The sequence below is a fragment of the Strix uralensis genome, chromosome 16, assembly GCF_047716275.1.
Source record: "Strix uralensis isolate ZFMK-TIS-50842 chromosome 16, bStrUra1, whole genome shotgun sequence".
In the NCBI taxonomy this organism is placed as follows: domain Eukaryota; kingdom Metazoa; phylum Chordata; class Aves; order Strigiformes; family Strigidae; genus Strix; species Strix uralensis.
The window spans coordinates 3946460-3970732 of record NC_133987.1 but is presented as its reverse complement, the minus strand read 5'-3'; the positions used below and the strand labels follow the sequence as shown (position 1 = coordinate 3970732).

General features: G+C 55.2%; 2 protein-coding genes across 5 annotated transcripts in view; one reads left to right on the top strand and one right to left on the bottom strand.

The window, feature by feature from the left end:
- The first annotated feature begins 422 nt into the window (after positions 1–422).
- Positions 423–19164, top strand: NLRC3 (NLR family CARD domain containing 3). The gene is made up of 19 exons (XM_074886296.1): positions 423–750; positions 6892–7037; positions 7525–7785; positions 8855–10598; positions 10858–10944; positions 11643–11726; positions 12001–12084; positions 12584–12667; positions 12764–12847; positions 13366–13449; positions 14279–14362; positions 15398–15481; positions 15588–15671; positions 15928–16011; positions 16307–16390; positions 16507–16590; positions 16821–16904; positions 17108–17191; positions 17691–19164. The coding sequence occupies exons 2-19, from the start codon at positions 7031–7033 to the stop codon at positions 17779–17781; spliced, it is 3282 nt and encodes a 1093-aa protein (XP_074742397.1). The 5' UTR covers positions 423–750; positions 6892–7030; the 3' UTR covers positions 17782–19164.
- Positions 19165–21269: 2105 nt separating this feature from the next.
- Positions 21270–24273, bottom strand: part of CLUAP1 (clusterin associated protein 1) — a 70815-nt gene continuing 67811 nt past the window's right edge. For 3 of the 4 annotated variants that reach the window (XM_074886329.1, XM_074886334.1, XM_074886332.1), the window contains exons 12-13: positions 22133–22186; positions 21270–21598 (exon numbers count right to left, since the gene is read on the bottom strand). In XM_074886329.1, coding sequence (XP_074742430.1) covers positions 21446–21598; positions 22133–22186 — 207 coding nt within the window. In that variant the 3' untranslated portion in view covers positions 21270–21445. The remainder of the gene's footprint in view (positions 21599–22132; positions 22187–24273) is intronic. The other variant, XM_074886330.1, reaches the window with a different exon arrangement.

Below are 24273 nucleotides of genomic sequence, written 5' to 3'. Positions count from 1 at the left end.
GTGGAAATGTTGCCATGCATGGCCCAGCAAAGGGCAGAGCTGCTTCGACACCAGCCTCTTCCATGGGATCTCCCCAGCATTCCTGGCTAGTGAGGGGGTTATGTACCAAAAACCCTCGGCTCTCCTCAGCGGGGTGAGCTCATGGTTCTGCTTCAAGCGAATTTTGTGTAATTTGAGATTGGTCAGCCTGGTTTTGTGGCTCTCCTGGGAGAAAGCAGCCGCAGCTGGGGAATTGGCCATGCACCGAGCATCCTGCCAGGACAGACCCTGCTGTCAGGGGGGTCATATAGGCCATGGGTGGTTACTGCAGGCTGCTGTTTTTCAGCAGATAACTCACATTGATTTGCATAGGCGGCAGCCCTGCGCTGACAGGAAGGAAGATCGAGCAAGACCCACTGCGCAGGAAGGGGTGAGGAGCAAACTGAAAGAGAGAAAAAGCTACCAGGGCTGGAAGCGGCGGTGGCGGGCGGCTGGGGAAGCCAAACCCACCTTCCCCAGGTGCTGCCCTGAGCATCGTCCCAGCCGTCGGGTCCCATTGCCTCCGCGGGACCCCCAGAGTCAGGGGCTGACAACTGGAGGGGCTTCCATTTTCTACCTTGAGCTTGAGCATCTAAGCGAGGAGGAAGTGAAGCTGTGGAGATAAAGGGCTGAGCGGGGACACGGAGGGGCTTCATCCTCCCACCACGATGAGGATGCCCTCTCTGCTCTCCTGCTCCCACGCAGACCTGGGGAAGGTGCCACGAGGCCAAGGTAAGGTTCTGGTGGGGCTGGTTTTGCTTTGGAGGGATATGGGGAGAAAGGGAGGCATCACTCAGCCCCCTGACACGGGCATGAGCTGCTGCAGACCTTTGGTGATGGCCACATGAAATGGAGTGGCTGGGCCAACATGTGGTAGGGCCAGGAGCTGTTGGGTGGAGGTTCCTGGGATGGGGAAGACGAGACCGACTGCCAGCAGCACCCGGCAGAGCAGCCTGGCACGGCACGGCCACCGGTGCTGGCCTGAGAGGGTGCAGTAGTGCATGGTGCTGAGGCCTGAGTGATGGAGACAAGCATGGGTTTTGCCCAGGGAGGTGGTGGAGTCCCCATCCCTGGAGGGGTTGAAGAGTCGGGTTGACCCAGCGCTGAGGGATCTGGTGGAGTTGGGAACGGTCAGTGTGAGGTTCATGGTTGGACTGGAGGATCTTCAAGGTCTTTTCCAACCTTGATGATTTTGTGATTCTGTGATTCTGGGACCTCGTGGGGGACCTGGGACTTGTCACAGATTCTGTCCCCTACTACTGCCTACCCAGATATGAAGGCAGACACAGCCAGGCTGCCCTGCCCGCACAAAGCCTTGTGCAGCTTCAGCTTTTGCCCCCATGTTAATGTCATTTACTGAATTCATTCCACTTCAAAACCATCCAAAAAAATTTCCCAATACGTACCGCAAATAAAAAAGGATGAGATTAGCAACATACTTGCCTGTAGCACAGTGCAAAGTTGCCCCAAAGAGCAAGGCAGGGCCCTGGGTCTGTCAGCAGTCCAAGACTCATGGGCCTTGAAACTCAGAGCTGCACCCCCATGTCCCCCTTCATGAAACAGGCTCAACACGCCTTCCTGGGGCTCATCCAGAGGGAACAGCAGCCCTGAGGTCTACAAAGCTGCAGCTGGTACCTTCTTCAGCCCTTTTAACTCCCAGCGCTGTGTAGGACCCAGCGGCGCAGGGACAGGTCGAGGCGATGGAGCTCAGCGGGGACATGTGGCCGGGCCCGCGTGGGCAGGGAGCCTGAGGCACGTTGGACTGCGTCAGTGCATTAGGCTTAATCCTGCTGTCGTTTAAGCACTCTAAGGTCATTAGGGACACTCTATATCCTATAGGTGTGGGACTGCTGGGGAGAGGACCAGCTGCAGCGCCGGCTCGGTGCTGTCACCCACTGCTGTCACCAACATCTGGGGTTTGGCTGCCGCATGGAAGGGCTCCCCAAGGCCAGACATTCCGGGCAGCCTGGGCAGAGCTCGGCACAAAGGATGCCCATGTTGCATCAAAGTTTCTTTCTGGAGAATTCATGGCCGCCTTTAGGGTGGGTACCGCTCAGCATCCCTAAGCTCTGCATCCCCTCTGAGGCCAGCGGATGGGGCTGGTGTTGGGGATGGAGGCAGGCTGGCAGCAGCTCGTTCCCAATTTTCATGCTGATGTCCTGAGACCCCATAGGAGAGAAGGGCAGAAGATGTTTGTGGGGAGAGGATCTGCTTTTCAATCAGCTGTGTGCGCGTTCGTGGTGAAGTGTCCTGGGGGCATGATCAGCTCAGTAAATGCATCATTCTTCATTTTGCAGCTTACAAGGTGTAGCAGTACCCTGTAAGAGACCTGCCCTCCGAAATTAGCTTTGGTTTTAGCTGTTTGGAATTACTCATAGCTTGATTTTTGCTTTTTTTTTCTGATGAGATTTGGTGTTGGGACTGCTGGCATTCAGCCCAGGGGTCTTTCATGGCTCCTTGCCTCCACAACTCATTATTTTAACTCCCACTGTGTCTGGGCCCTCTTATTCTGGTTGGGATTTCGAGAAAAAAAAAAAAAAAAAAGGCCTGATAGGCTTAGATTTGACATAGGGAGTCACTCTGTAATTGTAATAAATGATGCTAGCATGAAATTCAGACCAAAAAAAAATAAGACTGCATCTGCAAGTCATGTGTTAACTTACATAACTGAGTTACCTGCAAATCTGCAAGTTTCATAACTGGGTATCATGCAGAAGATACTTCATCGCTTTGCTTAATTAACAGAAATTAATAATGTGACATCTTTTCTGTTCTGCCATAAGGTGGCAGCCTGCATCCTGCCTTCAGGATTTGCTCAACTGAGGGGGACTGGCTGGAGATGTTGGCTTGACAAATATTGGTGTGCAGCTCACTGACCTCCGAAAGAGGATCAGTTCAGGGTGGATATATGGCAGGAGAAGTAAATAAAAGCTCCGAGGGTGTGTTGGTAAAGGAGCTTGATATTCGCTGGAGGAAACCCAGCGCGCCAGGAAGTGGTGGGAAGGTCTCGCAGGGCTGGTTTCTCTCCGTTCTCATGCCTGGGGGAGGGAGGGCAGCGGTGAGACGGGTGCTGTGCTGCTGGGGTTCGAGCTGCACCAAGAGATGTCACGCCAGCCTGGAGACCTTTGGGGAACCGGCTGCAGGGGCAAACCCCACAGTGGTGGGACGGGGAGAAGGCAACGGCCAGGCTGAGGGTTTCTGCATGTCTGGGGGCACGGAGCAGCGCTGGAGTACGCATTTCCTCTGCGCCTTCAAGTGCCGGGTTAACAATGCATTTATTAGTTCATATAAAAAGCTTTAAACACACCTAAATACTGCAGATCAGCCTATTTTGCAATGTTTTCCCTAAGTGGGTCCCTGCAGCTGTCCACGAGCTCTTGCCCAGCACTTTGGTGCCCATCTAGACTAGGCACCCTCAGCCCTGCCCCCAGCCCAGCCGGGTCCCCAGGGCTCTGCTGGCTGGAGAGCCCTGCCCAAGGTGCCAACCAGCGTCGCCTGACGCTGCCCGTGCATCTGCCCACGAGCCCCGGTGTGGCGACAACCACAGATTTCCGGCTGCTGAGTGTTGCAGCCCGACGTGGCTGTGAAGCTGCCGGCAGCAGCTGCGATGGCTCCTGGCGCGGGAAAGTCCTGAGTCCTCAGCAGGTTCCCAAAGCACAGGGTGATGGGTTGGTCTGGGCGGGATGGCTGCCATATGAAAACCAAAGCCACCTCCCGGCAGGAGGAAGATCTGAGAGGCCAGTTAGAGCAGAGAGACAGTAAATATCTGTTCTCTCCAGCCATCTTTGTGCTGTGGTCATCCCAGGACTGTCCCTTCATCTCGGATGCCCTGGCAAGCTGCTTTTGGGCTATGTTGAACTTCCAGGAGAAAAAGCACATAGAGCCAGAGATGAGCAGAAGCAGCTATGTGTTCTCCAGTGTTGATGTCAGGCACTTTGACCCTTGGAATGGGACAGACATGGTGAAAAATGCAGCAGCTGTTTGGTAGAGGGTTGTCTGTGCACATGGTCAGGGACCTTCCAGCACAGTGGTTGTGGCTCCCAGGCACTGATGAGTTTTGGGCACAGACCTTCTGCTAACAGGTGTGGTGGGATGTGGGGATGGTGGGACATGGGGATGATGGGATGTGGCGACAGCGGGATGTGGGGTTGGTGGGACGTGGGGACCATGGGACGTTGGAGTGAAGCTGCTAGAAAGACACATCAGTGTTGACTGGTCATCCTCAGATGGAAGGACTTTCCCCTGGGCTGGGCTCTTGGATGCCACCACACAGAAAAAGCATTAATGCCAAGTTCTTGCCAACAAAATCCCCCGTTTCCCTCCCTGGGGCTGGCAGACACCATTCATCAGTTTGGCTGAGCAGCCTCCCACCCTCCAGCTTCTTATCCCGGTGCCACTGGGGATGCGGGCAGCAAGGCAGGGCAGACGCAAACCCTCGCTGGATCACTGCTTCTCCAGCCACTGGTGGGCAGGGACTAGCACTTGTCCCTGCTTGATCCTGGGTGAGCGACACCTGTAAACCCGGGGCTGAGCTCCGTGCACACAGGATGGACGTGGATTCCACTTTCCAGTCTCGGGCACAGGGGAGTGCAGCACTTCCAGAAGACGACTCATCCCAGCAGCCCTGGGGTGGGCTGGGTCGCATGCTGGAAACACCTTGGATCTCTGTAGGGGTTATAGATTGGCTTTGGCTGGCCTCCATCCTTCCGACAGCTCGTGTAAGGGTAGATAACACCCTAAACCCTCCTAGGATGCAGCCTCCAGCATCACTGCGTGGTCCTAGAGCTGCACCAGAAACTTTTCTACTGGAAGCAGAAAAAAATTGCATCCGCTACATTATTTCTTTTGCTGCTTTATGTCTTCTGCTGCTTTATTCTCCCAGTCAGATGCCTTTGCGTGAGATGACCCATGGCTGCTGGTTTCCAGCAGCAGGATCACATTTTGAAGTAGTACTGGAGGACACCATCAAATAATCTCTGCTGTTAGAGCAGGCTTCTCCCCATCAAAAGGCTTTTTCTTGCCAGCCGCCTTTCAGAGGAAGGGCTGTGGGGAACATTGCTGCAAGCACCAAAACCCCCTTTCATTTTGGCTGTGTTCTTGGTTGCACAACAAAGATGAGAGACCTGGGGACTGCTGCGTGCAAAGACTTAATTGAACTTTCCAGGCCAGTTAGAGACAAGAAGACATCAAAGGGTGAAAATTTCACTGTGAATTGCTCACCAAACTCCTTTAATTGATGGTATCTTAATTGGCCAAGCCACTGCCTGGGGGGTGAAAAGCAAGGTGAGCTGCTGCCGCAGGCCTGCTACTCCTCATATGGAGAAAATGGCTTTGCTGTGGGGCCACCATCACTGCCAGGGGCAGCGTGGACCTCTGCCACCTCTGAAGCCAGGGAGTCAGAGCTGGACAGCTGGGGAAGAGCAGAAGGACTCAGGTGTCCCTCCTGGAGGGAAAAGTTGTGGGTTCAGACCCAGCTACAGCAGCACCCCCACCTTTACGAGGGCTCATCCAAGCCACGTGTGAAACCAACTGGGCAGGTGGAGATGGGCTGGTTTGTTGTCACCCAGCGCCTCTGGGACACTTACCCCACTCTGTAGGATGGGCTGCAAAGGGGTCTCGATGAGAGGTCCTGCCAGTGGTGTCTGTGAGGGGCTCGGCTCCGGGAGATGCTGTGCCTGGTCCTCCCTCCTGCAGCCCAGCCCCGATCCGCATGGCTGGGCTGCTGCTGGTGGGAGAAACAAACCTCAGCATGGATCTCCTGGCAGGAGGATGAGCAGAAGAGTCTGCAAAGGAGATGTTCCAAGCACCTTAACCTTGCGCTAAAGACCTAATCATGGACCAGACACTCTACCAAGTTTCCTTGGTCAAGCTACATTTGTGCTTTCTCCCTGGAACAGGTTGGGTTTGACCAAAGAAAGCGAGTGTTACCTGTACCTGTCGGCGAGGCTGCACTGAAGCCCCCATGGTGCCCACATCCTACTCACGAGCGGGTTTGGGCACAAGCAATGCTGCCTGTGGGCAGGGACCTCCTTGCAGTGCCTCTGACCAGTGTGTCAGACAGCCCCTGGGACTGAGAAGTTCCCACCTGGACACAGCCAGCTCCTGGAGATGACTTTGGGGCTGGTGGAGAGGCCACAGTGCAGTGCTATCTGCTAACAGAGACGAAGCTGGGAGAACACTCAGGTCTGGAGGCATTTTCCTCTCTACCTCCACTGAAAAAACAACTGGACTCAGTGAATGGATACACTTAAAAATAAAACACCAAACCCTCAGTGTGGTTTGGGAGCAGCTGAGGGGGAGGGAGCAGGTAGATGCTCCTTCTCCAGGCGCTGAATCACCAGTGCTGCCACAAGTGGAGCATCTGCAGAGCTCTGCAACAGGATGTGGTGTTGGCCACACTCAGCGAGCCTTGACAGAGGCTCTGGACAGCGGTGAAATGGGTTTAAAACCAAAACGGGCCCTTCGTTGCTCTGCCTGCTGCCCCACAACTTCCTTCACAACACAGAGAAGGAAAACACATGAGCAGTTCACAGCCCTGCTGTCCCTCTGGTGACAGTGGTGGCACTCAGGCGCTCACTGGGTGATCCATGGATGGCACAGGGGCATTGTCAGGCAAGTAACGCAATCACTCTGCCCAAGAAAGGCTCCGGCATAAGTGGTGGTGGTGAAGGCACCAAGTCTGTGGCACATGAGGTCTGGGCAAAGATGCTGCAGCATGACTGTCCTGGCTCTGCCCCTGCCAGGTCCACAGGACTCTGGTCTTAGCCAAAAGCTGACAAATGGACCCTTGGCTCAACCACAGTCAGCACCACGTTACCTCAAGGTGGGCTCCCTCCCATGCTGCTCCTGATGCTTTTCCTCTTCTTCCACCAGGAGCATGGATAAAGGCTGAGGAGCCTCAACTGATGCTGTGAGCTAGCTGGGGGGACACGGGGTGCTCCATGGGACGGCCGTGCTGCTGCCAACACAGTGCTCCTTGCCCAGGGATCACCCATGTCACGGGAGGCCTCTGATGGAAGGTGAGTGGTGGCTGGGCAGCTGGAGGCCCATCATCTTGGTAGAGTTTCGGATTCAAAAATGGGACAAGGTGGGGCACCAAGGCGTAAGGGTTTACAGTGGTTCCTAGTCCAAGGGCTCAGGGACCACTGTGCTGGCACAGGAGAATGGCTGTCTCCAAAGATAAATGATCTTTCTCAGACTTCTATCTCTGCATGGTCTTGGTTTCCAGGAGGAAATTTCATTTCATGACTGTGTTCTTTGGTTTCTTTGACTCCAATTTCGATAGCTGCTGCCTTGACCAAGCAGCTCCTAACAAAACAGCCTGCCACAGTTTTGGGTGGCATCATCTCAAGGAGGATTTTGGCAGGTCACTCTGGAGGGCTCTAGTTTACCCCCTGCTACCTTCAGAGTCAGATGGGGTGCTCCACTGCTGCCTTTCCCCGTCACCCCTGAGCAACGTGCCCAGGGCTTGTTCAGACCTAACTCTCCAGCTCTCCTCTCCCACAGAGGCTTGGATCAATCGCTACCGCAAGCAGCTGGTGAGGTCCATCTCGCCGCAGTTCCTGGAGGAGATCATCTGCTACCTGCGGAGGCTGGACCTCCTCACGGCGGAGGAGGCCGGCCGGGCGCAGGAGGAGAGCTCCCTGCCCGAGCGGGTGAGGGCGGTGGTGGACGTTCTGGCTGACAAGGGCAGCCACGCCTCCCAGTCCCTGCAGACCTTCATCGAGACCACCAATTCCCAGCTCTACCTTCACATCACTGTCTATGGTAGGCAGTCCACTTTGGACTCAATGAGGGGTGTCTGCACACATCTGGCTGTGGGTGCTTGCTGGAGCACCCCAAGATGCGTATGGAGCTGGGCAGCGTTGGCAGCTCTGATGGGAGTGTCCATGCAAGTGACGGTGCCATCTCGGGGTGTCTGCTGGGGAAGGACACAGCCAGGGGGTGACAAGGGCTCTCTGCCAGGTCTGAGGGACCTTCCTCCAGGCCCCTCGCTGCCCTCAGCACACATTTCTGGGCAGGCTGAGGAGCCTTTAATGTCCTCAACGTCCAGATTACACCAGTCACTCCCAGCAGCTGGGCTGGGAACAGGGGGATGGCAGGAGGAGGACGGCTGGGCATCCCTGACCCCATCTGTTGGGGGCTGCCCCAACTTCAGGCTCTCCTTGCAACCCTCTTGCCAGGAGAAGTTTCCCTGGTTTCCCTCCTGGTTGGAAGGCTCCAGCCTTGACTGGTGTCTGCTGAATCTCTTGCAGCACCATCCCCTGCTTAGCCAGCCTTTGCTGAAGGTTTAAATATGCTGTACCAGGGGGCGTGGTACCTGAGCCAGGTGAGCAGGACAGGTCCAGAGATGGTCACCAGGTTCAGCCAAGAGTCCCACTCATCAGACAAATCCATGGTGATGAGGCAGGGCTGAGGTCAAGCTGGGAAGTCAGTCCAGAGGTCAGGATCAGGTCCAGCAAGGGCAACCAGGTTCAGACACAGTCTCAGTGGTCACCAGGCAAGTGTAGAGCAATGAGGTCCAAGATCAAGGTCCAGATCAACAAGGACCATAGCACAGGCACGATGGCACTGTAGACAAGTGCTCCTACAACATAGCTTAGGCAGGGACTGAAGGCTCAGGGCTGAGCTCAAATGGGCTCCTGGTGGGTGAGGCTGGTCAGGGCCAGTTAAGCCTGTTAGTGCCCTCTGGGCTCTGGCACGTACCTTCCTGCTGGGACATAAGCGCAGTCTCCCCTCTGCATGGTCATAGTAGAAAAGTGAAGCAGTGTCTCTCGTTTATATCTGTGGTTACTATCCTCCTCCTCACCCCCCTGTTTCGTTTCTCTCTGTGCAGAACCCATGGTGCAAAAGCACCTGGAGAGCCTCCAAAGTTACTATGGGAATGGCTTGGAGACAGGTCCCCTTCAGCGACTCACGAACCTGTTGCTGGTGGAAGGCTTGACCGATATCCAGCAGAAGGAGCATGACATCCTGCAGATTGAAGCCACCAAAGGCCTACGAAATGTATCCAAGAGCATCCCTCTGGAGAAGCTCTTCCTGCCTCTCTCCAAGGTCAGCATCCCACCTCGGATCTCTGTCACCATCGGAGTGGCCGGGATTGGCAAAACCACACTGGTGAAGCTGTTTGTCTACACCTGGGCCAAGGGGGAGATCAACAGGGACATCATCTTTGTGCTGCCCCTCACCTTCCGGGAGCTCAACACTTACGAGAAGCTCTCTGCTGAGAGGCTCATCTGCTCGGCATTCCCTCACATCACCGAGCCGAACTGCATCTCGGCGGGAGCTGCCAGGACCCTGCTGATCCTCGACGGCCTGGATGAGTTCAAGACTCCTTTGGATTTTTCCAACACGGTAGTATGCACCGATCCCAAAAAGGAGATCCAAGTGGACAACCTGATCACCAACATTATACGTGGCAACCTGCTACAGGAGGCTTCTGTCTGGGTCACGTCGCGGCCAACAGCAGCCAGCCAAATCCCCAGCGGGCTTGTTGACCGGATGACAGAAATACAAGGGTTTGGAGCTGCAGAGATGAAGGACTTCTTGGACCAGATGTTCCTTGACAACAGAGACCTATCCAGCCAAGTCCTGCATCACATCAGGGCTAACAGGTCGCTACATATCATGTGCACCGTTCCTGGCTTTTGCTGGATTTCTGGCTCTTCAATCAGTTATTACCTAAAAAATAGCACCAATCAATCCCAAGAAACAACTGTTGTCCCCAAGACCTTATCAGAAATCTACTCCTATTATTTTAAAATGGCTCTGAGCAGCGACTGGCCAGAAAAGCCAAGAGAAACACTCAGGATCGAGCAGGCTGTGAACAACAGCAAGAAGCTAGTGGGGAGCCTGGGCAGACTGGCCTTCTATGGGCTGCTCAAAAAGAAATACGTGTTTTACGAGCAGGACATGAAGGCGTACGGCATTGACCTTTCCTTGCTGCAGAGCAGCTTGTGCAGTCGACTCCTACTCAAAGAAGAGATGCAGTCCTTCACAGCCTACTACTTCTCCCACTTAACCATACAGGAGTTTCTAGCGGCTATTTATTATTACACGGCTGCGAAGCGGGCAATATTTGACCTCTTCACAGAGAGTGGGATGTCCTGGCCCAAGTTGGGTTTCCTCAACCACTTCAAGAGTGCTGTTCAGAGGTCGCTGCAGGCAGAGGACAGGCATCTGGACATCTTTGTGCGTTTTCTCTCTGGGCTCCTCTCCCCGCAGGTGAACAAGCTGCTCTCTGGGTGGCTGCTGGTGAAGGATGAGCACAACAGCTTCAGGAGCCAAGCGATCAGCTTCCTCCAGGGCTGCCTGAACACTGACTATGTCATATCCTCGCGGACAGTGAACACCATGCACTGCCTGTACGAAATTCAGCACATGGAGATCGCTAAGACTGTGGAAGAAGCAATGAAGAACGAGAGCTTGGCCGGGATGCTCACCCCTGTGAACTGCTCTGCCCTGGCTTATCTCCTGCAGGTCTCTGATGTCTGCATGGAGGAGACGAACCTCTCCAACTGCCTCACCTACAACATCTGTAAGAGCCTGCTCTCCCAGCTCCTCTTCTGCCACAACCTCAGGTGAGTCCTGATCAGATTGCACTGGGAGAAGCAAGCAAGGCTGCCAGGCTATGACTCAAAATCCCAGATGTCAATGTGAGACATGAGCCCACCAACATTGTCCATCAGCAGAGACCTGCCCTGGGAATGGCACTGGGTCAATTCTGCTTCTGTGATGGAGTTCTTCCACCTGTGATGGACAGATATCACGGAAGGGTAGTCCTTTCTCCACTTCGTTCTCTGAACGCTTGCTTTTGCTCTTTCTTTGTATCTTCTCCAGGCTGGACAATAACCAGTTTAAGGACAACGTGATGGAGCTGCTGGGCAGCGTGCTGAGCGTGAAGGACTGCCAGATCCAGAAGCTCAGGTAGGACCTGGCTCAGGGCAGACAGGCTGTTCCTGGGGATGCAGAGTGGAGCTGGGGGCACCTTAAAACCAGGGTGAGGGTCCTCCAGGAACGTCTCTCCCACTGGCTCCACAGGGTGCCTAGTGACAAGGACAGCCCCACACAATCTCCTGCACCCAGGCACAGTGACCTTACCCCTGTGTCCTCACAGTGGCTGGGCAGGCTGTTTTGCCCAGCCTTCCTGGGATAGCTGCCTCCTCCCTGTTCCTAAAAATTTATGTAGAAATCCATGGGTTATCCCAACAAACTGCTTCCCAAGGTCACGGCTGTTTTCTGGACACCCAAGGCTCTGCACAGAGCATCTGACATATGGAGGGGACAGGCTCCCAACCCCCCTGCCTGATATGCTTCGCCCCAGACAGATGGGTCCCCACTTTCCCCACCTCCTTGCCCTTCTTTGTGGCTGTGCATAGAGTCCCCCATGCTGCAATCTGAGCTCCCTTTTTATGACATGAATGAATTTTAAGTCTAGATCCACCCTGCCCTTGCAATCCCCTGCCTAGTGTTCACCCCAGGAGAGCAGACCTTGGAGCATCCACCACTTCGCATGGTTGTACCATGAATCAAACGCTCCCCATGGCTTTTCTCTGCTCCCCCATCCCAGCTGCGGCTGTGAAAACCTCTTTCTCCCCCTGAAAAACCCCAATTTTTCCCAACAGCTTGGCAGAGAATCAGATCAGCAATAAGGGAACCAAAGCACTGGCCAGGTCGCTGATGGTGAACAGGAGCCTGATGGCACTGGAGTAAGTGTTCCCTCTTTACTAGCTCCTGCCATGCATGCGTTTCCCCCTGGGAACCATTCCCATGGCTGCAGCGGGGCCCGATCCCAGCTGGGGAGGGTCTCCAGCCCCCAAGGCCACCACCACTCAAAAGGTGAACGTAACTCTTGCGAGCTGCCAGCCTGATGTCCCACCTCAGCAGTGCCTGAGACTGTGCCACGTGGAGGCATTTGGCTTAAACTGGGCCCATGCCACTCTGGGTTTGCTGACCTTGGCTTTTCTGCCCATCTCTCCCCAGCCTGCGGAGCAACTCCATTGGCCCCACCGGAGCAAAAGCACTGGCTGATGCGCTGAAAAAAAATCAAGTCCTGTTCTCCTTGAAGTAAGTCTCAACTTCTGCAGCACCTCCGGGAGCAGATCTCCAGGACAAGCTCCCTCCAGCCCTCTCTTGTCCCATCGAGGTTTTCCCCACCTTGAGGTCCTTTCCCAGGTGGGGATCCCTGGGCACAACCTGGTTCGGTCGTGCCAGGCAATGAGCACGAGTGCAGCCCGCAGGGACCTGGTGACCGGGGCAGCCCTGGGCCAGAGATGTTGGGACCCTCCTGCCTCTTACTTCAGTGGGTCTGGGTTGAGGTTGAGGTCCAGGTTCAGACCTCGTGGGAGAGCTCACAGGGTGCTGGTGCACAGGAGGAGGCATCTCCCATGGGAGAGGAGGAAGGGAGACCCTCAGGCAGGGATACTCGAGGGCCAGATGCCTTTCTCACACTGGGGACGGGGGCAAGCAAACGCCAGGGCAGGCGACCACCACCCCGCACCACCACACGGCCCCTCGCCCCACTGCGGTGGCTGCTGTGCATGGCTTGGCTCCTCTCTTCTGGCAGCCTGCAGCACAACAACATCAAGGAGGACGGTGCCACCTTCCTGGCCGAGGCCTTGTTGACGAACCACAGGCTGACGACCCTGCAGTGAGTGACCGGGACCTGCTGTCCCCCCTCCCAGCCACCCAGCAGACCGAGGTCTGTGACACCTGATATTCATGGGTGCTTTCCTCACCTTTGCAGCCTGCAGAAAAATGCCATCGGAGCCCACGGTGCCAGGAAGATAGCAGAGGCGCTGAAGCAGAACTGCAGCCTGAAGGAGCTGACGTAAGGGCAGCACGAGGTGGAGGGATGGCGACGCCAGTGCCAAGTCTCTGGGATCTGTGGGCAGGAGCGGTGGGCAGGGGGCTGGGCCATGCGGTGCAGGCAGGATGGGCTCCACTAGCTCTGCCCCTGGGGCTTGGTGTGAGTGGAGGGGGGGGGGCAAGGACCGCAGCACTGCTTTCAGAATGACCCTGCCGAGATGCTCTCCATACCTCTGGGGATGCAGGAACCCGTGTAAAGAACCGAGAGGCAAAGTCTTCCCTCCAGCAGAGGCAAGTGGCAGGTCTCCAGGCCCTGTGGATATAGTAAAAGCTATTTCAGCTCAAAACAAACATAGTAAAAGCTATTTCAGCTCAAAAGCAACATACAAGAACAGAGGTGTCTGTAGGTTGGAAACCGCAGCAAGTTCATGCTTATTGCTGGAGCAGGAAGGGCCTGGGGGAGAGGAATCCTTTGCTGGCAGATCTAAGCTGGCTGCAGCGTGGCTGTGGGTAACGCCTGCTCTTCCTCTTGTGTCTTAGACTCTCCAGCAACTCGGTAGGAGACAACGGCTCGGTTGCCTTGGCTGAAGCTCTGAAGGTGAACCACAGTCTGCAAAGCCTTGAGTAAGTCCCTGCTCCTGCCTGCTCTCCTGCTTGCCCAACAGAGCCCAACCCAGCCTGGTCACTCCAGCAACACCTCCCACCCCTCAGAGCCCCTCGTACCACCCCAGACCCTCCCCATGTCTCTCCCACCCCATGTCCCCTGGGCTGTGGGTGCTCTGTGCAGGCTGGAGCACAATGCAGCAGACACAGGCAATGCAGACATCATCTGGGCTGGCCCTGCCTTCACCAAGGGAGCACTGAAAGTGTTAGTCCTCATCCCAGTGATGATTTTTTTTTCTGCTTTTGGAGGATATTAGTAGCTTTGGGTCTTCTCTCTCTCCAAAGTGATGGGAATTGGCCCGTGAGGAAGGTGACAGGCTGGGGCCTGGCAGAGTCAGGGTGGGATAGTGAGACCTTCATTCCCCTTGGGATCAGCAGCCACAGAGGACGTCTTCTCCCACCTGGTCGTAGTAGAGGGCTGATGGCTCCTGGGGATGGGCTGCTGTGCCCTGGGTCCACCACCAGTGTGACAAGGACCCAAAGCCTGCAGGAACCGCATGAGCCGGCAGCCGTGGAGACAGCCAGACAGGGACAAGGCTGCCCCAAAGTGCTGACAAACTCTGTCACCTCTGCTTGGCGGGGCCGGTGCTGCTGTGGTGAGCAGGAGATGCTGATCCTGCTCTGGCTGCTTCCAAAGTTGGTCCTTTAGCCTTGGCTCTCCCTCCCCTGCTGTGGCTGGGAGATGCTCATTTCTCAGTGAAACGGGCACTTTTCACACCAAACACGACCCTGCAGCCTACCTGCGATGCCAAGGCTGGCCTGTCCTCATGCCTTCCCCCATTTGTCTCAGTCTCCAGAGCAACTCCATCAGCAGCGCTGGGGTCACCGCGCTGACAGCGGCTCTCTGCTCCAACAAGGGACTCATCAACCTCAAGTAAGTGACGGTCCCTCTGGCCATCCTGGTCAAAAGCTGCTGCTGAGACATGGGATCTTTTTGGCAGTCTGGGCTTGTGCCTGGTTGTTTTCACAAGTGCTCTGGGATGCTGAAAGCAGCCTCTGTCCCTCCTCTGGCTGCATCTTCTCTCCATCATTACCTTTCTCCCCTTGGGACAGTATCCATTCAGCCATGTCCTGCAATGAAATGATGGCAGCAGGGATGGGAGGCTGGGAAAAAGCCCTGATGGGCCATCGGTGCCCACAGCTGTAGGATGCACCAGGAATGGAGATGCAGGGAAGGAAGGTGCAGATACTGATGGGGATGCAGTGAATGGAGATGAAGATGCTGTGGCCAGCAGGTCGAGGGAGGGGATTGTCCCCCTCTGCTCCACTCTCCTGAGACCCCCCTGCAGTGCTGGGTCCAGCTCTGGGGGCACCAACATCAGAAGGACACGGACCTGCTCGAGTCGGGCCAGAGGAGGCCATGAAGATGCTCAGGGGCTGGAGCCCCTCCCCTGTGAGGACAGGCTGAGAGAGTTGGGGGGGTTCACCTTAGAGTGACCTCCCAGTGCTTAAAGGGGCTGCAGGAAAGGTGGGGAGGGACTTTCTGTCAGGGAGTGTAATGATAGTAATGGTTTTAAACTGAAAGAGGGTAGATTTGGATTAGATCTAAGGAAGAAATTCTTTCCTGTGAGGGTGGTGAGACACTGGCACAGGTTGCCCAGAGAAGCTGTGGCTGCCCCCTCCCTGGAAGGGTTCAAGGCCAGGTTGGACGGGGCTTTGGACAACCTGGGCTAGTGAAAGGTGTCCCTGCCCATGGCAGAGGGGTTGGGACTAGATGATCTTTAAGGTCCCTTCCAGCCCAAACCGTTCTGTGATCCTATGCTGATGGGGATACAGGGAAAGGAGATGCTGAGGGGGCTGCAAGTCAGACAGGCTGCTATCGCAATAGATGTCTCGGCTCCAGAGTGGGGGGTGAGGGGGCAGTGGGGGAGCAGCTGATGCCCTGCCTCAGCCCCACGACTTTCCCCAGCCTGCGGGAGAACTCCATCAGCCAGGAGGGAGGCCCTGCCATCGCCCATGCCCTGCGGAACAACAGCACCCTCAGGAAGCTGGAGTAAGTCCCACAGGCCCCAGGAGGTCCGCCACGCTGCTTCATGGCGGCGCCGGAGTTGTCCCAAACTCTGTGTGCGTGACTTGTGTTCTCTGTCCCCTGCCTCTAGCTTAGCGGCGAACCTGCTGTACGACGAAGGTGGCAAGGCCATCGCTTCAGCCATGAAAGAGAACCGGGCGCTCAAGTCCCTCCAGTGAGTTTCCACTGGGACTTGGATGGTTTTGAAGCCCCGTACATAGATGTGGGGCAGGGACAGTGCTCCTGGGCCTCAGCCGCTCCAGGCTGTGAGAGCAGGTCACCCTTCCACGGGACGTGTGCTGGGCCATCCCAGATGGACCCACCTTGCACATGGGTCACCTCCCAGCCTCCACCACGCTGGGTGGGAGCCTGCAGGGATCAGGGAGTCCTCACGGCACCGGACTTCACCTCCCGTTCTCTCTTGTTTGCAGCTTGCAGTGGAACTTCATCCAGGCAAAAGCTGCCACGGCCCTGGCACAAGCACTACAGTCCAACGGCAGCCTGGCCAGCCTCGAGTAAGTGGGGACACGGGTGGGCAGGTCCTGGGCAGCATCTTCCTACTGGGGCCTGCCCAAGGACTCTGCCCTCACGCTGCGCCAGGGGAGGTGGTTTTGCCTGCCGCGGTCCATCCTGCGTCCCCCTTGCATGTCCCTGGCTGGGGATGCTGTAAGCAGATGGTGGCCCAGGGCTCCCCCAAGCCATTTGGGAAAGCCTGGCACACTGTGCCCTCTGCTCGCTGCCCCTCGCTGCCCGTCTCCCTGCTCCCGGCTGCCCGGGCCGTTGGGCAGACGCAGCACGTCCGTGTCTTAGCTTGCAGGAGAATGCCATCGGAGACGAGGGAATGGCCGCCCTCTCCGCTGCGCTGAAGGTCAACACAACCCTAGCAGATCTCCAGTGAGTATCCAGGCCGTGGTGGGGCCCTGGCATTGCAGCCTGACTAATTAGCTTGTCTAATTAGCGGACCATGGCCACCTCACAACATGTGCTGAAGGGTCCTTGTTCTCTTGCAGCCTGCAAGAGGCTTCTGTTGGTGCCGCTGGTGCCCAAGCCCTGGCAGAAGCTTTGATGTTCAACAAGAGCCTGCAGATCCTCGAGTAAGTGCTCAGTGAGGCCACCAAGTCCCCATGGCTGCGACACCGCTCCCTTGGGGTGCCCGAGACCCTGGGCCTTAGCTCAGCAGCGCTTCCACCCTTTTACCGTGTCCTACCAGACTGCCTGTCCCTTGACTCACTGGTGTGGGGCCACCTCTCCCAGCTCCTCTCGCCCACGGAGAGCGCGGGGCTGTCCCGGGGTGTCCTCCCTCACCACCTGCCTTTCTTTGCAGCTTGCGGGGCAACTTCATTGGCGTGACAGGGGCTAAGGCGATGGCCAATGCACTGAAGGTGAACCGCAGCCTCCGCCGGCTCAAGTAAGTATCCCGCTCCTTGGGGAGAGTCAGAAAGAGCCTTTCTAGACCTTTCTGGAGGGAGCAGCGAGGGGACAGCCAGGCCAGCAGCTCTCAGTGGGGCAAAGCCCTGAGCTGGTGGCATTTCCCAATGCCCACACCGTGCATTCCCTCCTGGTGGCCACGACTCTCTGGCTGGTGCTTTCTGACCCTCCCACCTCCCGCAGCCTGCAGGAAAACTCCCTGGGCATGGACGGAGCCATCTGCATTGCCACCGCTCTGAAGGGCAACCATGGCCTCACCTACGTGAAGTAAGTGGCCGCTCTGCTGGAGGGTGAGGCACGGACGGGGGAGACCACGGGACGCAGCAAGGGACCTTCCCCACCACTGGCACTGACATTCCCCGCTGCCCTACAGGGACCTCCCCAATGGGGCAGGGGGCAAGGGCACCCTATGCTCCTCCAGGTGTGACAGCCAGCATACCCACACAACTCCAGACCCCACAGCTCCTCTCTGGGGATGCCTCTGCGGTGAAGAGCCACCCCAAAAGCCAAATATTCTCTAAAATATCACAGGGACAGACTGGCTCAGCGCCCCCAGCTCAGGTGGGGCTTTCTCCAGCTTTTCATCTGGCTGCCTCCGGGCTCTCCAACCCAGTCCCCTGTGACCGGGTCCCAGCAAGAGCTCCTGGATGGCGTGGGGAGGGTGCAGATGATGCTGGTGCAAAGCTGGGGAGCATTTCTTGTACCCCCTCAAGGATCCTGCTCTGCCTCGTGTCCAAGTCTGAACTCCTCTTCTCTTTGCTCCCAGCCTGCAGGGGAACCACATCGGCCAGTCGGGAGCCAAGATGATCTCTGACGCCATCCGGACAAACTCACCCGACTGCGTCGTGGACGTGTGAGGGTGCCTGGCCACAGCGAGGAGGTGGCCCAGTGGGTCCCTTTGGCCAGCGTGCCTCCGCAGGGAGCTCTTGGCCTCCACCCGCCCATCTTGGGGAGGAGAGCCGGGGCAAGGAGAGCTCCTGAGCTCCCTGGCACAGCCCAGGAGGACCTAGAGCCTCCAGACCAGCAGTGCAGGAGGGTCAGGACTCACTAATGCTGAAAGCTGAGGGATGTGCGCCCACGTCCCTGTTCAACGAGAGCCAGGGGGAGCGTCAAGGAATGGGTAAAGTGCCAAAAGGAGGGAGGAGGGGACAGAACCCTTGTTTTCATGGGTGATTTACCTGCCACCGCCAATGGCAGCGACCCCTCCTGTGATCTTCATGGGGTTACGGTGCTGTGCCCAGACCCTGCCCCAGCCCGGGCACAGCCTGACTGCCCCAGAGCTCTGCTCCGCTCCCAGCCCGCGTCGCTGTGGGCAAACGTTGCAGCATCCCAGCCGGGGCTGCAGGGCTCTGCTCCCAGCACCAGCTCTTCTCCATCTGCTTCTGGCGGGGATCCCAGGAGAACCAGCTGAAACACGGGCAGGATTGACAGCAGCCCCTCCTCACCTGGCTAAATACAGCCCGGTCCTGCAGTCTCCCCCTGAAATCCCAGGGAGAGGCGAGAGGTTTGCTGTTTTCTTCCTCAGACAAGTGTGGTGCTTTGGACCCGGGCACTTCAGAGCAGGGTCCTAGGCAGCGAGTGCAACCTGTGCTGTTTGCCGTGCCCTCAGTAACAAGCTGGTGCTGGCCCAGCATGCCTGAAGTGTTCAGTAGTGCTGTGCTCTATCACAGAGACAGATATCCCAAGGCATAGGAGCGGAACCATCTGGAATAACCTTGGGAAATAAAGAGCCCTCAGGGTAATGGGAGGAGGCGTGGGAGGGTGAATGTAAGAGGAACAGAACTGCACGAGGATGGGCTGTCTCCAGCATACGTGTCTTGGTGCTACACCAGGACTGCCTTTTCATGAAGTTCTGCCTCTTGAGTTCAGGCTGGACTTCTGGGGTCTCCTGCTATTGTCATCAGGGACAAGTTGTGTGACCTTAGGATGTGTCTTCCCAACAGCCCAGCTGCAGGCAGGGTCTGTCCCTAGCAGGTCACCTTTTGGGCGGGCAGCTGCTGAAAGCAGAGGTGCCAGGTGACACCTTTGTGTGTGTGCAGAGACCCAGTGACGCTCCAGAAGGTGCCGGGTTTGGAGGTGGACCAGTAGCCAAACTAGGCAACCCCCCCGAGCCCCCTCCAGCCACTGCCCCCTCTCCCCACTCCAGCCTACACCGAGACACGCTGCTGCTGCACTCAGGGCAGGGAGCGACTGCTCCAGGGCCCTCTGTGGCTGCTCCCGGAGCAACGCTGCGCTGAGCTGTGTGATATGTACATACTGGGAGATAAATCAGTGCCTAGACAAGAAGATGCCTCGTGCTGCCTTCCTCTCTTGCGTTACATCACCTTCGGGGTACGCTGTGCTCCGCTGCGCACCCCATCCCCTGCACTGGAGTGACAAGAGGGCTCATGGCTTTTCCACGAGGTGTCAGGGGCTTGGCTCTCCAACGGGATACAGCGATGCTGAGGGATTTAACTCCTACCTCTTTCACTGTTATTTCAGGGCAGGCTGAGGCTCTGGTCCAGCTCTGCCCAAAGCCTGAGCCTAACCCTGAGCTGAAACATTACCTGAAACACCAATGGAGAGAGCAATCAACAGCCCTGAGCTACCTCCCATGCCCTGGAGCTCCAGAAAACGGGGTTAACAACAACTTGAAATATAGTTAATCGATCCGTCCACGTGTGCACATACCTAGCTACAAACACTCCTGAGCTGAAAGCTCAAGTGCTCGGAGGGTGCATTTCCACTGGCGCCGGGGGTGGCTGCTAACAGTGCTGCCGTTCAAGCCTGGTCCCAGAAGCTGCAATGCAAACCACAGCTGCGTTAAGCCGGGCTGCTGGTGCTGAAAGGCTGGGTGGCAGTGCTGCCTGAAGAGGCTCTGGTTCTGTGCACACCAGGGATTAAGTCGGCTCTCCATTTTGGCCTACAATATAGGAAATAACATAGAAAATGGTAACTCTGAAACTGCAGCCCAGACTTGGGAGACTGGGCCTGATCTCGTGGGAAATCTCCTCTCTCATGGGTCAGATGTATCTCAGGACCGGAAGAGATTCCCTGTGTAACATGTAAAAATGTTTTCAGAACAGGTCCTAAAATCAGGACATCCTCATCCCTGGGAAAGGGACATGGCGAGCACATGCACTTTCTTGCTGGTTGCCACAGGACCACCCTGATGGCTTTGCAGGCGGCGTCTAGCGCCAAGAAGGCCATCTTCTGTGCCTGCTTTCTTTGAAGTGAGGTACAAAATCCCAATTAACTTTGCAGGGTGCAAAGAGGTGTCCTAACTGTCAGCCAGCTGAGCTCGAGCCCGTATGATTGTGTAAATTTCAGCACATCGCTGCACCCACATACGTCCCGTTACTACACAAAAACTGCACCGTATTTACCTGTAAACTTTTGTCCCACCTTGATGTGACATTTCAAGCTCTGAGCTGTGCTGATGGGGAACTGCCCTGGGTGTGAAGGTTCCACCCTTGGGGTCAGAGACAAGGAGAGATGAAAAAGCTCTTGGTTTTTCAAGTAACTCACATGTATTCCTTCCTTCAGCACAATAACAGAGGGGTTGGACCCGACTCTAGACTTCAGATAGGGGGAAAGCAAAGTGCTTTGCTGATGTAAAAAAAGGGAAGGGCAGGAAAAGTCTGCCCTGATGAACACACACCAAAATGAACTCTTCTAATCAAGCACTGATTTCTGCTCCCGTGAAGACAAATTGTGATGCTGAAGCAGAGCTAAAACAAAAGAGGCAACACACCAGACAAACTCCAGCTTTTGCATTCACCTGAATACAATTTCACTGGTGGCATCTGTATAACTTGCTGAACAAATTTTGGGCCCATTTGCGTGCCTAAATCTCAGTCTGCACCAGAATTACCAGTATAATTAAAGGGCTAATTTTGTATGGACTTAGTTACAGTGTGGTCTCACACGGTTGCCCTCGGAACACTCAAGCACAGCCCACTGAAGTCTGAGAACAATTCCCCCTGACACAGCTGAAATACTAAGAGATGCTGCACTGAAGGTGGTATTTGAGGACTCCTTCACTAGTTTCCCACTCCCTTAGCACAACTGGTGCTGCTCTCTGCAGAGGCAAGCCCTTGATTAAGTAAAGGATATGTTGAGGATAAATAGATTTAAGCCAGATTTTAAATCAATTTAAGTGTGTTCCCAGAGCAGCTTTTCATCCAGTTGTATTAAGCCAAAAAAATCTGTTTGGACATAATAAAATGCAGGGAAATCAGGCACACGATGCTCACTGGAGTGCAACTTCTGGCACTGCAGTGCATGAGAGCCAGTTCTAATGCAATTATGGAAATAATCGCACTCCACATTACTGTGATTCTCATTATGGATAAACTGCTCATGCTTTGAGAGTCACAAGAGTGGCAATCCAAGTTTAATTTTCAAGTTTAATGAACATTATTTACCAACTCCCGCATTCATGCTGACAAGCGCTTTTCAAATGGCAGGACATTAGCTCCTGGCCTACACGCTCCCCAGAGTTTATATTTCCAGATGCCTCCTGGTCCTGCTACTAAAGGGTCAGAAGTCATTATCGCTTTCCTCTAGTGGCTCTGGCTTTCTTGCTCGGTGACCAGATTTGCTTGGGGAGATTTCCATGCTGTTGTCTTCTATATCATCCTCCTCCTCATCTTCATCTTCATCCAGGTCAATCTCACTATCCCCCGAGTCCTCCTGCAGGAAAGCAAACAGAATTAACGACCAGTTGGGTTCTCAGATGGCAAGGCACCTTTGCCAGCTCCAAAGTCAAGGATGGCACTGCTGGCTGATGCTGAGTCCCTCCCTCCCCTGCACTCTGTCCAATCATGCACCTGGGGGTTATGGGGAAGGCTGCTTGTCTGGATCCAGATTTAGACTTGCTCTGGGGAGCTGCAGCAGATTCTACAAGAGGTTTTGTTCCAGCTCAGGCTGCTGTGCTGCTGGCCTTCCAAAACAACGAAAAGCCAGAGCTCAGCTGCCTCTGGGAGCTAACAGCCCACATGCCTTTCACCAGCAGCTCCCCATGTTGCTAGACAGTGGCTGCTCCATTCAATTGATTGCAAACCTCCTTCCCCATTTCACGGCGCTGACAAAAACAAACTCCCTGACTTCTGCTGAATCTGTGGCATTAAAAACCTTGCAGGGTGTTTAACTTTAAAGGGATACCTATTGCGAGACTGAAGAATCAAGGCATAGTGGAAGAAAATTAACTGCAGGAGAGAAACCCACCTGTGCCTTGGTGATGATCTTGCGTGTGCCTGGCCGTGCTGGGGCAGATCTCCCCTTGGAGAACCAGAGTGGAAAAAACAGGAGAGGCAGAGCAGCAGAAAGAAAAAAAAAAAAAGTACAAGGATATAAAAGAAAACAGAAAGTAACCAGAATGGGAGCAGGGGAGAAGGCAGCAAAGCCAAGTACAGCTCGGGCATGTGCCACACCAGCAAGTGACGGAGGCTGGGCATACAGCTGCTGAAGCCTTCTCTCTTCTCAACTCCATAACCCAATTAACTCTTTCAGGGGTTCAAACCAGCCTCACTACTTTCCTTCCCTGATCTCAGACACATTGATGCCTGCAAGGGTCCCTAAGCAAGCCTCTCAGCCCTGGTGCCTGCTGAGATGCTGTATTAAAAGGGTAGAGCCATGGGACAACCAAAGTGGCTGCAGCTGAGGTCAGTAAGAGGCCAAATGCCTTGACTTTCCACACCTAGATGTGCTGGGGCTGTGCCAACAGGGAGATGTGGGAGAAAGCTGTGAACAGGAAAGTCCAAAGAAAGGAGAAATTTCAGAGAATGACTATCCAAAGCTGGCAAGAATGTGGTCAAGGACAATCAGGCAGCACCGTGACTAAGGTCACACCATCTTCACCTACAGCATTGGCACTCCTGACCCTACCCAGAAATGTTTCTGAATATCATTCCCCAGAAGGCAACAGTATCAACCACATCCAATCTGGCTGAAGCAAACAGCAGAGCGTGGTCTGCAAGCTCCTTTCAAGAGAAAAGGTGAGGATGGGCAGAAAGAAGGGCAGCTCGTCCCTCTCCAGCAAGAGACTTAACTCCTTATCACTATAGTGCCTCCAGGTCTCTGCAACAAACACTTTATAGCAGTGGTATCTCCGCTCTTTGGGCCCTGCCTGCAGGAGAAACAGTCTGCCCAGAGCTTTTCATGGCTGCCCCAGAGGTGTCAGCCAGCCGCGGCAAATGGCTTTTGTATGTGGTGGTGAACATCGTGAGTCTCCTACTGTTCTTATGTCCTGTAGAGGTGGATTCCCCCATCTGCTTCCCTCCCATTTTAAACCTCCTCCTGGGGACCCCGGAGCCATGCCAGCTCCATTAACCTCTGCTTCCTGATCCAGGTCAGCGCTCTGCTGCTCCCCAGGGTCCGGTGTCTGTAATGGGCCTTTGTGAATTCTGAAAAGCAAATTCTTTGTTTCACAGAGGTTTGATTTCTATGCCATGAAGACAGCAAAAGGCAGGGCAGTACTGAAAGATGGACAATCCCCCAGCAGCACGGGACTTCAGAGAAGACGTCTGAACTAGCATGCCCTCCTCACCTAGACAGGCAGCACAGTGGGGTGTCTGCTGCACAGCGAGACAGAAAGGCTGCATCTACACTAGAAGGTTAACAGACAGCACAGGTTCAAACACAAGTTCACAGTCATCATAGTTTTTAAGTGGTTGTACTATTTCCTAGCGCAGTTTTGGCTTGTGCCAACCAGCACCCTCCAAAACTATTCCAGCATCACCCGGGGAACCGGACAGGCCCGCTGCCCTTGGTTGGCAGCTTGGATGCCAGCACCTTTTTGGGATGGTGGGGAGAGCTTACTGTATGGATGCAAACCATATCACAGCAGCTGGCTTCAGCTTCCTAGTATAGATGTAGCCACTTACAAGTGCCCAGAGGCATAGAAAGATTGCCCACGTATGCCAAAGGCTGAGCACTACAGTCAGAATAAGTGCCTGTGTGTACCTGTTTAGCCACTGTCCGCTCACCAGGTCAACCATAACCAGATGCAAAGCCAGTAGCCATGGGACAGCTTTATCTGCAACGCAGGGATCCCAGGGCACAGCTCACAGCTCTGCTCTCATCCCTGTCATCTGGAGGACTGAAGGACTGATCCTGTTAGTACAGGCCACTGAGAGGGCTCCAAGGAGTGTGTTTTTAGAGCAACATAGGGGATTTAGATCCATGCATCTAACCCCTGCTACACTGCACCGATTCCCTCTTCCCAGCAATCTGCCCCAACATCTTAACAAAACAGCATTCCTGCAGCCTGTGTGCCACTAGTTATGCACTGCAGGCTAAAGCACAGGGCAGTGCACAGAGGCTCCAAGGGCAAAAGAAAAATAGGAAAATATTGTGTCTATGCAGAT